We start from the raw sequence: 13974 nt of genomic DNA, 5'->3' as shown, positions 1-13974 counted from the left end.
ATACTTACATTTTGCATTGCAAACCATCATAAATCATGACTGTAATTTGCTAATTACTCATTGTTTGAACAGTAGCCCCTACCTCCTACACCCAGAATAACCACATCTTCCCTTCCACTACCTCATTCGACAAACAAACATCAAAAGAAAGACTACATTTAAGAGCATCCATGGAAACTACAGAGGAAAACGGCTCCGCTATAACAAAAACTTTCGGTTTATAACTCCTCACAATTTTCTTTAATCTACCTCTAGAAGTCCCTACCCCCTGAACATTCCAATATATAATTGGACTAATCATAAATTTAATTTAGAGGAATGGGTTATCAGCCACTTCGAACTTCGACCCTTCACCATCATCTCTTCTGATTTCTTCTTCTTTTTATTTGAAAGTTCTAAGTCCTTACTCACACCCAAAGGTTTCGATCCTCATTCACTATCAGAGAGACTAACCATCTATTCATCCTCCCCTGCTAAAACAAAACCCTCTTCATGACCATTTCATTCCTCCTAAGCCCTCTCTAGGTCCAACTGATCCCTATTAGCCTTGGCAATAAACTCTTCATTCATATCATACATGTCCTTAAACCGTTCCATTTTTGGCAAAAGTGAAATACCATGCTCTGTTTCTTCAACCTGCTTTCTTTTCTCATACTCCTTCGCCCCATGATCTAACACAAGCGTTTGTGTCAATGGATTCACAGCAGTCCCATCTTCCTCCTTATCTATATTTTCAGAAGCCACAGTCATTTCTTCAACTCTGATAAGATGCATTGGTTCTAAGTTTTCCAAAACCAAAACCTCAGTTTTCTTTGCATCATCTACATTAGAATCAATCAAAACATTTTCAAGCTTCCTCACCACCTTGTATTCCTATCTCACAATTGGCTTCTCCTTTTCCCTCTGCAATTTTTCCTTCTTACAAGTCTTCTCATTATGTCCCTGCCTTTTACAATGGATACAATACGCTTGGAGAGTTTCGTAAACCACCTCTTGATGACAACTAGAAGGACTTGTCGGCACACCAATCCAGGAAGGAAAACCCAAACTGGCAAAACAGATGGCTCCTCCTCCTCATCAAAATCTAGAGACCAATGAAACGGCCTATATTGAACACCATCGATATTGCAAGCCTTTCTCAAGAACGCTTTGTTGAAATCCTCTTCCGATGTAAGATGAACAACAACATTACGATACAGTCTCATTGATGAAACTACCACCACCCCTGCTAGACCCCATCTACTCTTGAATGTGGATAGCATCCAAGGAAGGACGTTGACACAAAAATTTCAAAACCATCGAAAACCTGAAATGCTCTGCTGACTTCTTAATCTCCTATTTCGAAAACAAAAAAAAAAAAAACACCTCCCCATCCGTCATTTTAAGAGCCCTCGTGGCCAACAGAATCTCAGGAAGAGGCTGAGGAGTAGTAGACACAAGGTTTGCGAAGGATCTTAGTTTGGCTACCGGCATAGGACCACCAGGGGCCCCCGCGACTGCCATGCAAAACTCACGTAAAAACCCTAGTATGCCAATCACCTAATTCATATCACCTATCACCAATCCTTATTCCCACATGCCATTAATCATACTTTTATTACTTTAATTCTCAAAAAGGAGAAGCCTGAGGTAGTGGCTGATTATAGACCTATAAGCCTTTGTAATGTAATTTATAAGCTAATCTCGAAGGTGCTAGCTAACAGACTCAACTATTTTGCCTAATGTTATTTCATGTTCACAAAGTGCTTTTGTACTGGGTAGACTTATTTCTAACAATATTCTTGTAGCCTATGAAGTGATTTATTTTCTAAGACAAAAGAGAGAAAGTAAAGTTGGATACATATCTCTGAAACTTGATATGAGCAAAACTTATGAGAGAGTTGAGTTGGAGTTTTTGGAACTACTTATGAGAAAGATGGGTTTTCATGATAAGTGGGTAAAGTTGATTATGAGGTGTGTCAATACTGTCTCTTTCTTTATTATGATTAATGGTGAACCTAAGGGTCCAATAAACCCTTCTAGAGGCTTGAGACAAGGAGACCCACTTTCCCCTTATCTTTTTTTACTGTGTACTAAAGGTCTAATCACACTTCTACAGTAGGCAGCACAGGATAAAATGATAGAAGGCATTTAGATTTGTAAGGGCTCCAAGGATCAATCACCTACTGTTTGCAGATGATAGTGTTCTATTTTGTAGAGCTAATATGCAAGAAAACCTGAGACTTCAACAGTTGCTAGAGACTTATGAGAGAACTTCTGGCTAGAAGGTAAATAGAGATAAAACATCCATGTCTTCAGCAAGAATGTCAGTCCATCACACCAAGAGGAGATTATGGCTTTTTGGGGTGTCCAACAATATGATAAATATTTGGAACTGCCTCCTATGATAGGTCAAGAAAAAACTAAGGCTTTCTCAGAATTGAAGCATAAAGTTTGGAAAAAATTACAAGGTTGGAAGGAAAGATTACTCTCACATCAAAATGACGGGTTATTGATATTTCTACAAGCAGTATTTTATTGAAGACTTAAAGTTATTACTCAACAAATAAAATTTTAAATTATTTATTAAAATCTTAAAAATTATTCATTAAATAAAGGATAAGATCAATTCAGACGTAGTTTTTTTTTTATTATTATATAACAGACAGAATTTAAGCGGTCTAATTCAGGGCCTTTGTTAAATTTGGAACCTATCTATCCTATAAATATATCAAGATAAATAATACCGACTCGGTCCTTAAGTAATACTACCCTTATGCCTCCTAATGTAAGACCGGATCCCAAAAAGACTAAAAGAAAATCATGTATTGGTCCGGGCAAATCCATTATATGTAAAGAGATAAATAAATTGAAATTTTTTCATGACCTTATTGAACCACCAGGGAAATTTTTTCTGAAAAGTTCTTAATTGAATTAAATCCTAAGAAATGTGAATTGATGTAGGTACAGTTCTTGGACTAATATCATTCTTTATCTTAAAGTTAAAGAGTAGTTCAAAACTATATTTAGATTTCGAAAAAATTACAGATATATTCATAGATTTTCAATCCAAATTGAAGCACGAACCAACCAATCAATAGTTAGAGGGAAGGGAAATTCTCATTAAAGTAGTGGCCATGTCTATTCCAACATATACAATGAGTTGTTTCAAGTTTCCTGGAACTTTCTACTCTGAGTTGGAAAATATGATGGCAAATTTTTGGTGGGGTCAAAGATAGAGTGAGAATAAGATTAGATGGATAAGTTGGAGGACGATGTGTGATTCAAAAGGTGAAGGGGGTATGGGGTTCAAGGATCTCAAGACTTTTAATATGGCTCTGCTAGCTAAACAAGGATGGAGGATTATGAATGAGGAGTCTACTCTAGTGCATAACGTGTTCAAAACAAAGTATTTTCCTGACTCAAGTTTCTGTGATGCAAAACTAGGCACAGCCCCATCTTATGTATAGTGAGGAATCTGGGAGGCAAAGAAGGGACTGTTGAAAGGCTTCAGCTGGAGGGTAGGGAATGAGAAAACTATAAATGTCTAGACAGATTATTGGATACCAGAAAATAAAGTCATCACACCATGTAGCAATGAGATCAGCAGTCAGTTAAAGGAAGAAAAAGTGGAATGTTTAATTGATCAAACCACAAAGTGGTGAAATGTAGAGAAATTCAGAAGCCTTCTACCACCAAAAGCTACTGCAGAAGTCTAGAAAATCATTTTAGCACCAAGGGATCGAGAGGACAAATTAATCTGGGAGCATGAAAAAGATGGTCAGTATAGTGTGAAAAGTGTCTATAGATTTTTTTTCATGCCATTGGAAAACCTAGAGAAGAAGGTGAGAGCTCAAATGCAGAAATTCAAAAAAAGTATATGGAGGAAGATTTGGAAGTCACAATTACCAAATAAGGTGAAGGTGTTTGCATGGTGAGCTTGTAAAAATGGCTTGCCAACTTTGCACAACTTAAAAACTAGAAAGGTGGTTCTGGAGGATGAATGCATTTTCTATAGGGAGGAAGTGGAAGATACTGGACATGCCCTTTATTCTTGTCCATCCATTAGAGAGTGCTGGAAGAAGCAACTAAACTGTTTGCCCCCACCTAGATTAGAGAAAAGTTTGAAGAGTTAGTGCAGGCAGTTATGAAAACCAGTACATAGGTGGAGTTAGAAAAGCTTTTTCTCATTGCATGGGAAATGTGGTGCAGAAGAAATCAGAAGATTCATGAAGAAATCAGAAGATTCATGAGCAAGTGGTGGAGTATGCACTATCTCTACAGAAAGATCATAAGGAGCTTCAAGATCGACAAAAGCATCTGACTCGCCTACAATGTTGTTGGGCTCCTCCACCTTCAGGAGCAATGAAGCTGAATGTGGAAGCGGTTGTTTTTCATGATCATCGTAAAGCAGGGGTGGGCATTATCCTTAGAGAAGCCAAGTGTGAAGTTGTGATGGTTGCTACTAACACTATTTCATTCTCTTCTTTATAGAGAAGAGAATGAAGGTAAAGATCCTACAGAGATTGAACTTCTCGTTATGCTTAAAGGATTTCAACTATGTATTCCTATAGGTTTAAATGAACTAATTGTGGAAAGTGAGTCTTTACTTATGGTGAAAGGGACACAAGCTAGTGGAGAATCTTTGTCACTATTGGGCAACCTGATTCAAGAAGTTAAAGAGCTAATGCAGAATATCCCACTCTTTATTGTGCAGTATGTTAGGTGCATAGGAAATGAGGTTGCTCATAGACTTGCAAAACATACTTAGAATGTAGATGACATTACTGTGTGGTGGAATTCTGGTCCAGATTTCATTTCCCAAGTTCTTTGGACAGAAATGCATTTGTAATGTTTTTCTTCTCATTGAATGAAATGGCTTTGCTATAAATAAATAAATAAAAATGATACAAGGTATAAAAATACACAATTTTCTTTTGGATAATGATAGACTTACAACTATTTTACCACCACTTTATTACTCTTAGTTTATTTGGTTTTTCTGCTTTTAAGTATTTTTTTAATATCTTTAATTATTAAGAAAAAATTTGAAAAAATATAAAATTTTACTGGCAGTCACTTTTTTAATCATCAAGTAAAAGAAAATTAAAAAAAAAACTAAAAGAATTAAAAAGAATAGTAAAACAGTATTTAGGCTATCATTATTTATTTTTTTACTTAACCCTTATTTTGGACGTACGCGCGGGTGCCACCGCTTATCATGCTAGATGTGACCGAATCCTACGGAAACTTTTAATTTTTTTTTTTTTCACTTTTTCACCATTTTCTAACTAATTTTTATTCATTTGAAATACAAAAACTGAAAAAAAAGAAAAGAAAAATAAATAAGGATTCCGCCACATGTTTTATGCTAGCTAGCGTTTTCCATTTTTGAGTACTGCACACATTTCTTGAATTCTTGTTGATCACACACATGTATATATATATATATATGTAATTATATTCATGTGAAAAGTGATAGTACTATAAGGTGTTGTTTGTTTTTATAAATCATCTCATTTTATTTAATTATTATAATTTTTTAAAATTTTTATATAAAATATAATAAATAATTTAATTTTTTTAAAATTTAAAATAAAATAATATTAAAAATAATATTCTAATAATATTTATTTTAATTTTTAATTTTTCTTTTATTTCATTTTATCACATGTCTAGACAAATTAGGAAATATATTTCTAGCATGGATGTTGGTCTCTTTCGGCTATATTTGGAATCTATAAGAATTCATGACTTTTTTGGGTAGCTAGCCATGAGTGTCAGACATGGCACGGGAATTATGAATTGATTTTTCAAGCACAAACATGAGTACTGTATATGTATGGACAAGGTTGACTATCACCTTTCAGCGAAGTCACATCTACCTTTACTTTTTTTTTTTCTTTTTTTTCTTAAATAACAATCATGTCTGAGAAGAATCCGTGAACATAATTAAAAAAAAAAATGATTGATACAAAATATTGTTATAAAAAATGATGCGTTTATTGAGGTTACCTCCGGATAAAATAATACACAAAATAAAAAAATAAAAATGTATTTTACACTTTCAGTAGAAACTCTCGGGGCCACCCCCCACCCCTTTTTTTTTTAGGAAAACATTCTCATTTTATTAATAAATTAAAGTTATAATAGTGACTTATTAATATATAGAAAAATTTAGATTATAAGTCAAATTACGCATCAGTTCTGAAACTTCCCGACATACAAATTCTTTTGTAACAAATTTTGTCTTAACTCTCCAACAAACTTTTTCTTAACAGAGAAAGCGTTCTGTAAAACAGAACTTGAAGGTCCCCTCTGTCCTCCCAAGGAGGGAAAGTATAGGACACTGTTATGGACACTAAATCTAAAAGCCTATTTATATTTTATTAAATAATAAAATAAACAAAAAACAACTGCAAATAAAACTCATTAACAACTAAACAACTATTAACTAACAACTAAACTACAGAACTATAAGCACTGGTGTGACCCCGGACGTCACGAATACCGCAAGTATCGGCATCTCGAGCCCTGACGGTACGAGCACCCAGCTCACACTCGAACAAAACAGCCTCCACTGCGCAAGCAGCACCTACGTGCGAGCATTGGCAGTACGATCCCCAACCGTGATATCACCCACCACTCTCGAAAGGCTCTTGCCCCAGATTGCATTTGATCCAAAGGCTCAACTCCTCACTCAGATCAACCAAAGAATAGAAAAATAGAAAAACAAACACCAGCAAAACATTGAAAACGAAACAAACAGAGAAATAGAAAAACAAAATGGATGAACAGTGCACGATGCTTCTGAAGTGGCATGTGCAAAGCACTAGTCACTCAGGGAGAAAAACCGACGATCAATCTTGGAAGCCCCAGAGTCATGGAATCCAAAGAAGTCGAGAGTGTGTCGGCAAAGGTCTCCTTGGAGGCGAGTGATGGGCACGCGCCGACAGATCCATAAACTTCGTCTTGCGCGTGCGGGTTACGCTCCACTCCGATGGAAGCTGGATTTGATGGTCTTGAAGATCGGCAGCTGGGCGTCATCTCGGTGGGGTGCGTGTAGAAAGGCTACAGCTGGAAAGACCCGAACGGTGATCCTCCCTTATTTGGCCTGAAAAATACAAAAATAAAACCAAAAAACACTACATAGAAAATAAAATGGACTGAAGAGAAGGGAGGGGAAGGAAAAAAGAAAAAGAGGGGGGAGGAGCCGAAGCTCCCACCCCCTTTCACAGATCTGAGTTTGAAAGAGTTTAGAGAGAAGCGAGAGATTTTTTCCTAGAGAGAGAGATAGTCCGTATTTTATTAGGTGTCAAGGGACCATGGCCCTTGTAGTATCTATTTTTTATAGTATTTTACATGACTATATTTAAATAATGAATATTTTTATAAACCACCTTAATTTTAAGAATAATATTATTTTATAAAAATATCATTATCTCACAACATTATTGTAAAATATATTGTGTGTGTATCATTACTCTATAATTTGTAATGATCATTAGTTGTTGTATGTTGTATAGACTTCTAACATTAAACCCTTGTGTTATATATCTTATAATGAATATAGTCTAAACTTAAGTTTTAGATCAATTGTATAAAACATCCTTAAGATATAAAATAAATAATAAAATTTATATCTTCTTGTCGGATTAAACTTTTGGGACAAATGGTAATTTTTCTAAAGTCGAGGTTCCATCAGTTTAGTGATGAAATTTCCTCGAGTGTAGGGCCAGGATCTTGTGACACACAAAATCGTTGCAAGTAACATATTAATTCGCCACAAAAACTCATTTTAATGAAAACCCAGCATGTAGGTGTAGATGCGATTTTAGACGGCTACAACGAATTCTAAATTGACGAGATAAAGGTCTTTGCGTCGATTTTTTTTGCAGCAATTTTATAATCGTTGGAAAATACTAGTTTTCTTGTAGTGGGAGTTAAAATGGCGTGCACACGCATATATTGATCTAATATATATTCAGGCCAGTTTATGCACTGATATTGTATTATAAGTACTCATGATGCACGTACATGCATGATATATTAATCTAGATATCATATATCATTATGCTTGCCAATTGTTTTCATTGCATATATATACACTCATGTCGGCATGCATGCCATGCCATCATTGGTGAATAAATCTTAGGTTTCAGTCAAAAAATATGATGAATACCCCATGAAAACATTGAAAAGTATCCTAGCATGCACTATTGTCTCTTGACAGAATGATCTTCCTTTTGCCTACATATTTTTTTTTTAAAAGAAGAAAAAATTAAGTTATTTGGCGCCATATTTCACTACAAAAAAAATGAACATTTATGACAAATTTTTTAAGATGAGAATGACAATTTGTAACGAGAATAAACTCATTTTGTCATAAAATAGTCATTTTAATAGGAAATGACTGTTCATTTGCAAATAAATAGTTTTTTTTAGTTAACTTATCACATAAACTTTTTGTCGGGTCTCTCATTAACCTTGATCCGTAGAATCCATTGGATCATCATAGATATCACATGGGAGCAAACAAAGAAAGAGTATGACCTATTTTTTTAAGTCAAAGAGACCAATAGATTTCTATATCTAGCTAACCACATGGAATGCCAGTTAATTTGGGCAGTGTGTGTGTCTATATAATATATATATATATATATATATATATATATATATATATATATATTAATTCGACTGAGAGAAAGGAAGATTCAAGAATAGGTAAATGCCATATAAAAAGGCAAACCATAAAACGAATTTAAGTATGCAAGCATATTAGATATAGATGGCAGATACCAAGAGAACTCATGTGCAAACCAAGCTCAAGATGGAAACAACTACCATTCATGTTTCTACCTCAATCTCTATGGATTTGTACCCAAAGTTTCCAAAAGAAGATGGAGTTGATCTTGTGGTCTGTAATGGTGAAAATGGAGTCTCTGCTGCTCACCAGTTTTCTGATCATCATCATCATCAAGTATTATCGGACAGCACAGATTCTGCTGATCATGATCATGATCTTAAACATCCACGGATTCCTGGTTGGTTTGCAGAGCATTGTCCAATTTGGCCAGGTGATCAGTTTCACTTTCATTGATCATGAAGTTCTGAGAATTTATTATATGCATATATATATATATATATATATATATATATATATATATATATATATCTTTGTTTTAGGATACAAAGCCGAATTCAGACAGCTTATAAGTTATAAATTCTTCTTCTTCTTCTTCTTCTTTTTAATATATGTATATATATAGTCATCAGTTATAATATCCATTATCATGATAATTTTCTTTCATAATGAAATTCGCTTTTGTCCATAAAATTGAAATCGATCTCCGTTCAACTGAGAAATTTGAAATATTCAAAAAAATAAAAAATGTCCATGCGCCTTCATTACTGTAGGGCATGTAATATATATACACACACGTACATGATCATATATTTTAGTCAGAAAATAGTAGTAGCGGTATTAATTATTATGGGATAGTATCGGTTTTAGACCATTTTCATCGTTAATTAACCTTAACTACTAGATGATCTTTAGATCAGTAGTATTTTTTTTAATGATTTTTCTAATTAATTGCAGTACATTTCTGACTTTGGTCTCTATATTATATATATATATATATATATATATATATATATATATTTATACAAATTAACATGCGGCGCACGTACGTACACAAACCATCGACATATTCCAAAAGTATTGCATCATGGCATGTCGTTGATCATTATATTGTGGGTGTTCTAGCTTTTTACTTAAAGAAAAATTTATTCTCCATATGTCAATTATTGATACGTTGAAAATCATAAAATTTTAAATTTTAAATTTGAATTTCAAAAAGAAAACTAACAAAATGAGTTTTGTAAATAAAACTGTAAGACTGTAAGTACATGTAGCACTACTCGATCAGAAATTGCAAATACATGTGGCTCCTCTAATTAATTAGCACCATCAACTATATGTAATCCCACTCCTTAATTTCCTGTATATAAAATAATACAAAAAAAAAAAAAAAAAAAAACAACGCAGTACGTTTTGTCATTAATTATCTTGCCCTTCCAAAAAAAAAACAATGGACAAAACAAATTTAAGAAAAATACATATTTTATTATTATTATTTTGGTTGTTCTTTATTTTTGGATTCAGTAAGCATGCACTCATAATGGTGAAGATCTAGACATGTAAATGATCTTGCGCATGCGTGTTGATCGATCATGATCATCGATCATCAGTTCAACGCAAAGGTTTCCCAGCTATTACTTCTGCTTTGAATCTTTTATGTTCCACTACTACTTGCACTATATATAATGGACCATAATAACAAATATATTATATATATATATATATATATATATATATATATATATATATATATTGTAGGACAAGCACACTTTCTAAAGGTGGAGAAAATTCTGTTTCAAGGATCGTCCAAATACCAAAGGATGATGGTTTTCCAGGTATAATATTCTTTACCAAGTTTTTGAGTTGATCAACAGTATAATAATGCAAAAGCAGCATGCATGCATGTATTTAATGCGACTATATATATATATATGTATGTATATATATATATATATATTGTATTTTAATATCTTCGATAATTATTATTGATCAATGCAGTCATCGGCCTATGGCAAGGTTTTTGTCCTCGATGGAGCACTACAACTTACAGAGAAGGATGAATGTTCTTACCAAGAAATGATGACCCACCTTCCACTTTGCTCTATTCCTAATCCAAACAAGGTACTTACTTGAGATAATATTCCTTTTAACTATATATGAGAAATGCATTTCTTTATCTTAGGTATATATTAATATTTCTAATCAAAAAGGTTTGTGCGCTGATAATGCGGTACTTAAATAAGAAGATCTAAGATAAAAAGTAGTATCGCTTTTCTATTATATATACTTAAGAAGTCCGATATATAATATATATATATATATATATATATATATATAATATCACACATTATCTGCATGTCATAATTTGATTTGAAAGATAAATTTTAAAATTTAAATATTATAAATAAGATTAATATTTCATGTAAATTGCGCGTGGTGTAGAAGTCTTAGAATAACATTTATTCCAATATTGTATTGATACAGCAAACTGAATGATAATTTGGATTGCTATCTCATGCATGCACCTGTTTAATTACTCCATTAATTTTCATCTCGATGGATCAGGTATTGCTTATTGGGGGAGGAGATGGAGGTATCCTACGAGAAATATCTCGCCACTCTTCTGTTAAGCAGATTGATATTTGTGAAATTGACTCAATGTTGGTCGATGTAAGTACAGATCATCAGTTCCCATGCATTAAACTATGTAATATATATATATATATATATATATATATCTCAACAGCTCTCCATATTTAAGCTAAACTAAATTATATTCAGATTATATGTGGGAGTTATATATTGACTTTAAAGAGCCAAGAGAAATAGGAGCTAGCATTTTGTTTTACACAAAAAAAGTTTATATATGATCTCTTAATTTAATGCGATCTGTCATATTGTAATATTTTTTTTATTATAAAGTAGATATAGCGTATTAGATTAAAGTATATATGTTATTGTATCATGTACGTAGATCTAACAGAACTTGATCTCTAGAAAAACTAAATTTTTATATATTCCAGACTACCATGATCAGTACTGTTATGGTTAATTCTGGTTTGAATTTGTTTTCAGGTGTATAAGCGATTTTTCCCAGATATTGCAGTTGGATATGATGATCCTCGTGTCTCACTGCATGTTACTGATGGTAATTAATATGCACAATTCAAGTAATATCAACTTGGATCTGGTAGCTAGGTTCCTTTCGATCATGTACTTGTGCATGCATGTATCTAACAGCTAGCTAGCCATCCCCTTATTTTTGCCGGGCATATATGCATGCAGGAATTGCATTTTTGGAGCGTAGTAATGCAGTAGGAAATTATGATGCAATTATTGTGGACGCCTTCGACCCAATAAGTCTCTCTCTCTCTCTGAGTCAATTTTCTACCTTTCTAATCAATTATTTTGACAAAAGTAGAGTTTTCTGATACGACATGAATATCATGTATAATAATTATGTGCATGTAGGACATGATCATGAGCTTTTTGAAACCTCTTTCCTTGAATTGGTGGCAAAAGCACTCATCCCAGGAGGAGTGCTGTGCATTCAAGCAGAGAGCATCTGGTTTGGCTCCCTTGACATTGGAATGCTTGTCACTAAATGTCGACAAATATTTAGAGGCTCGGTCGAATATGCATGGACAATTGTTCCGGCATATCCTAGGTATACATAAAATAATTAGCTTATAACTCTTTTATAATTATTTTACAACTTTATATGATATGAAATTCATTTTTAATTAATTGTAAAATAGTTGTAAATGAGTTAAATGTAGAAATATATACTATAAACTTTGCTCGGTACTCTAATATATATCTAATAGAGTATGATCATTTTCATTTCAGTGGGGTTATTGGTTTCTTGCTTTGCTCCACGGAGGGGCCGCCGGTGAACTTCAAGATTCCGATCAACGCAATAGACCCAAATGAGATTTATGGGGTTGCAAAAACTCCATTGAAGTTTTACAACTCAGAGGTAGGTCCTGATCCTCCATTGTTGGACAAGTATTTCTGGGTCTATTTATACAACTTTTTACCGATCATGTGCTCCTTCTAAATCTAGTACAATATTGGTTTGATCATCTTTTTCCCTTTCAGGTACATTCAGCTTCATTTTGCTTGCCATCTTTTGCTAAGAAGATCATGATTGACTCCCAACTAATTAATGGCCGCACCATGAATGGGGTTGGTACAACAACTACTACAATGCCGTTTAGCTCTCTACATGATAAGTGATCATCAAGTTCTAGATCTTCAACCAGACAATCGAAGCAAGTTGCCTTTATTAGCATTGTTTGTGTCATCATGATTTACACAGTCCGACAATAATCTCCACCCAACTCGATTGGACATCATGATTATGTTTCGATTGTATTCTTCAAAAAGTTAGATTTGCTAGCACTACCAATCGATTTGCAATATGGTTGGCTTGAAAATAACAAATTAATGCAATTTATATGTTATCCATATATGCAATTTATTATGGACAGGCTTCTACGCCCACCGCTCCCAGCTCCCACTGGGAGCCACCGTTAATTAGTTATTTTGGTGTTTTTTTTTTTTTTTTTTGGCTTTTTTTTACTTGTATTTTTTTAACACTTTTAAATATTTTTTTTAAAAAAATTCACAACATCATTAAAAAATACTTCTTTAATCACGAAATAAAAATTAAAAAAGAAAAAAGAAATTGCCAGCGGGAGCTGGGAGTGGTGGGACAAGCATTATTCATTTATTATAACATTTACTTCGCAAATAATTAGCAAATAACATATGGTAAGCGATTCCTTTGTTAATTTTTTATTAAAAAAAAAAAAAATCCCTCAAGTTCCAAATTCCAATAGGTAGGGATTAGGCCAAGGGGTGTCTGACCCTCCTCAAGGCTTGATGATTTTTCTTTTAAATTGGGTCTCCTGTCAAAGACTAAGGGGTGCTGTGTAAATTGTCCACAATTTTTTAATTGGTCTACTCTAATTACCTCAAATTAGAATTTGGTCTCATGTAAATTAGGCGATTCTTCTCTCTACTGTGTCTCTCGAGAAGGCAAGAGGTCAAGTATGGTGCTTTCACATATTCCTTTAGGGAGGGTAAACCGCAGTCATCAGACAATTCGGCTGTTCGTGGTGGAGGTATGGAGGATTTGGAGAAGTAGGACAAGCTACGACTGATGGAAGAAGAAAATTCGATCATCCAGGTGGAAGGTGGTATTTCGGATGAAGTGATAAATAAGGGAGATAAGAGTCTAGTGGGTAAAGTATTCTCAGAGAGAAATACAAGGAAGAAGACAATTGCATCTACTATGGCAAAGGTGTGGAGAGTAAGCAAGCCAGCGACATTCCAGGAGGTCAGAA

At 33.8% G+C, this 13974-nt stretch overlaps 1 protein-coding gene across 2 annotated transcripts; it reads left to right on the top strand.

Moving 5' to 3' along the window:
* The first annotated feature begins 8701 nt into the window (after positions 1–8701).
* Positions 8702–13130, top strand: LOC121237970 (spermidine synthase 1-like). Of its 2 annotated transcripts, none has more exons than XM_041134905.1 (9): positions 8702–9056; positions 10382–10458; positions 10640–10744; positions 11189–11293; positions 11699–11771; positions 11909–11983; positions 12095–12290; positions 12473–12602; positions 12725–13130. In XM_041134905.1, exons 1-9 carry the CDS (start codon positions 8768–8770, stop codon positions 12860–12862), a joined length of 1188 nt encoding a protein of 395 aa, XP_040990839.1. In that variant the 5' UTR covers positions 8702–8767; the 3' UTR covers positions 12863–13130. The 2 variants fall into 2 exon arrangements, with proteins under 2 accessions (XP_040990839.1, XP_040990838.1); XM_041134904.1 differs by having other exon boundaries at positions 8704–9056; positions 10622–10744.
* Positions 13131–13974: the final 844 nt, after the last annotated feature.

The sequence above is a fragment of the Juglans microcarpa x Juglans regia genome, chromosome 6S (assembly GCF_004785595.1).
Source record: "Juglans microcarpa x Juglans regia isolate MS1-56 chromosome 6S, Jm3101_v1.0, whole genome shotgun sequence".
NCBI classification, from domain to species: Eukaryota; Viridiplantae; Streptophyta; class Magnoliopsida; order Fagales; family Juglandaceae; genus Juglans; species Juglans microcarpa x Juglans regia.
The sequence above is the reverse complement of the archived record's forward strand: the minus strand, read 5'-3'. Positions and strand labels throughout refer to the sequence as shown.

What these genes read in the sequence shown, in the direction of transcription:
- LOC121237970 (XM_041134904.1), top strand. Translation starts at nt 8,768, where the DNA reads ATGGCAGATACCAAGAGAACTCATGTGCAAACCAAGCTCAAGATGGAA. An exon ending in GCATTGTCCAATTTGGCCAG is followed by an intron (nt 9,057 to 10,381) that starts GTGATCAGTTTC and finishes TATATATTGTAG; the next exon opens with GACAAGCACACTTTCTAAAG. An exon ending in AAAGGATGATGGTTTTCCAG is followed by an intron (nt 10,459 to 10,621) that starts GTATAATATTCT and finishes TGATCAATGCAG; the next exon opens with TCATCGGCCTATGGCAAGGT.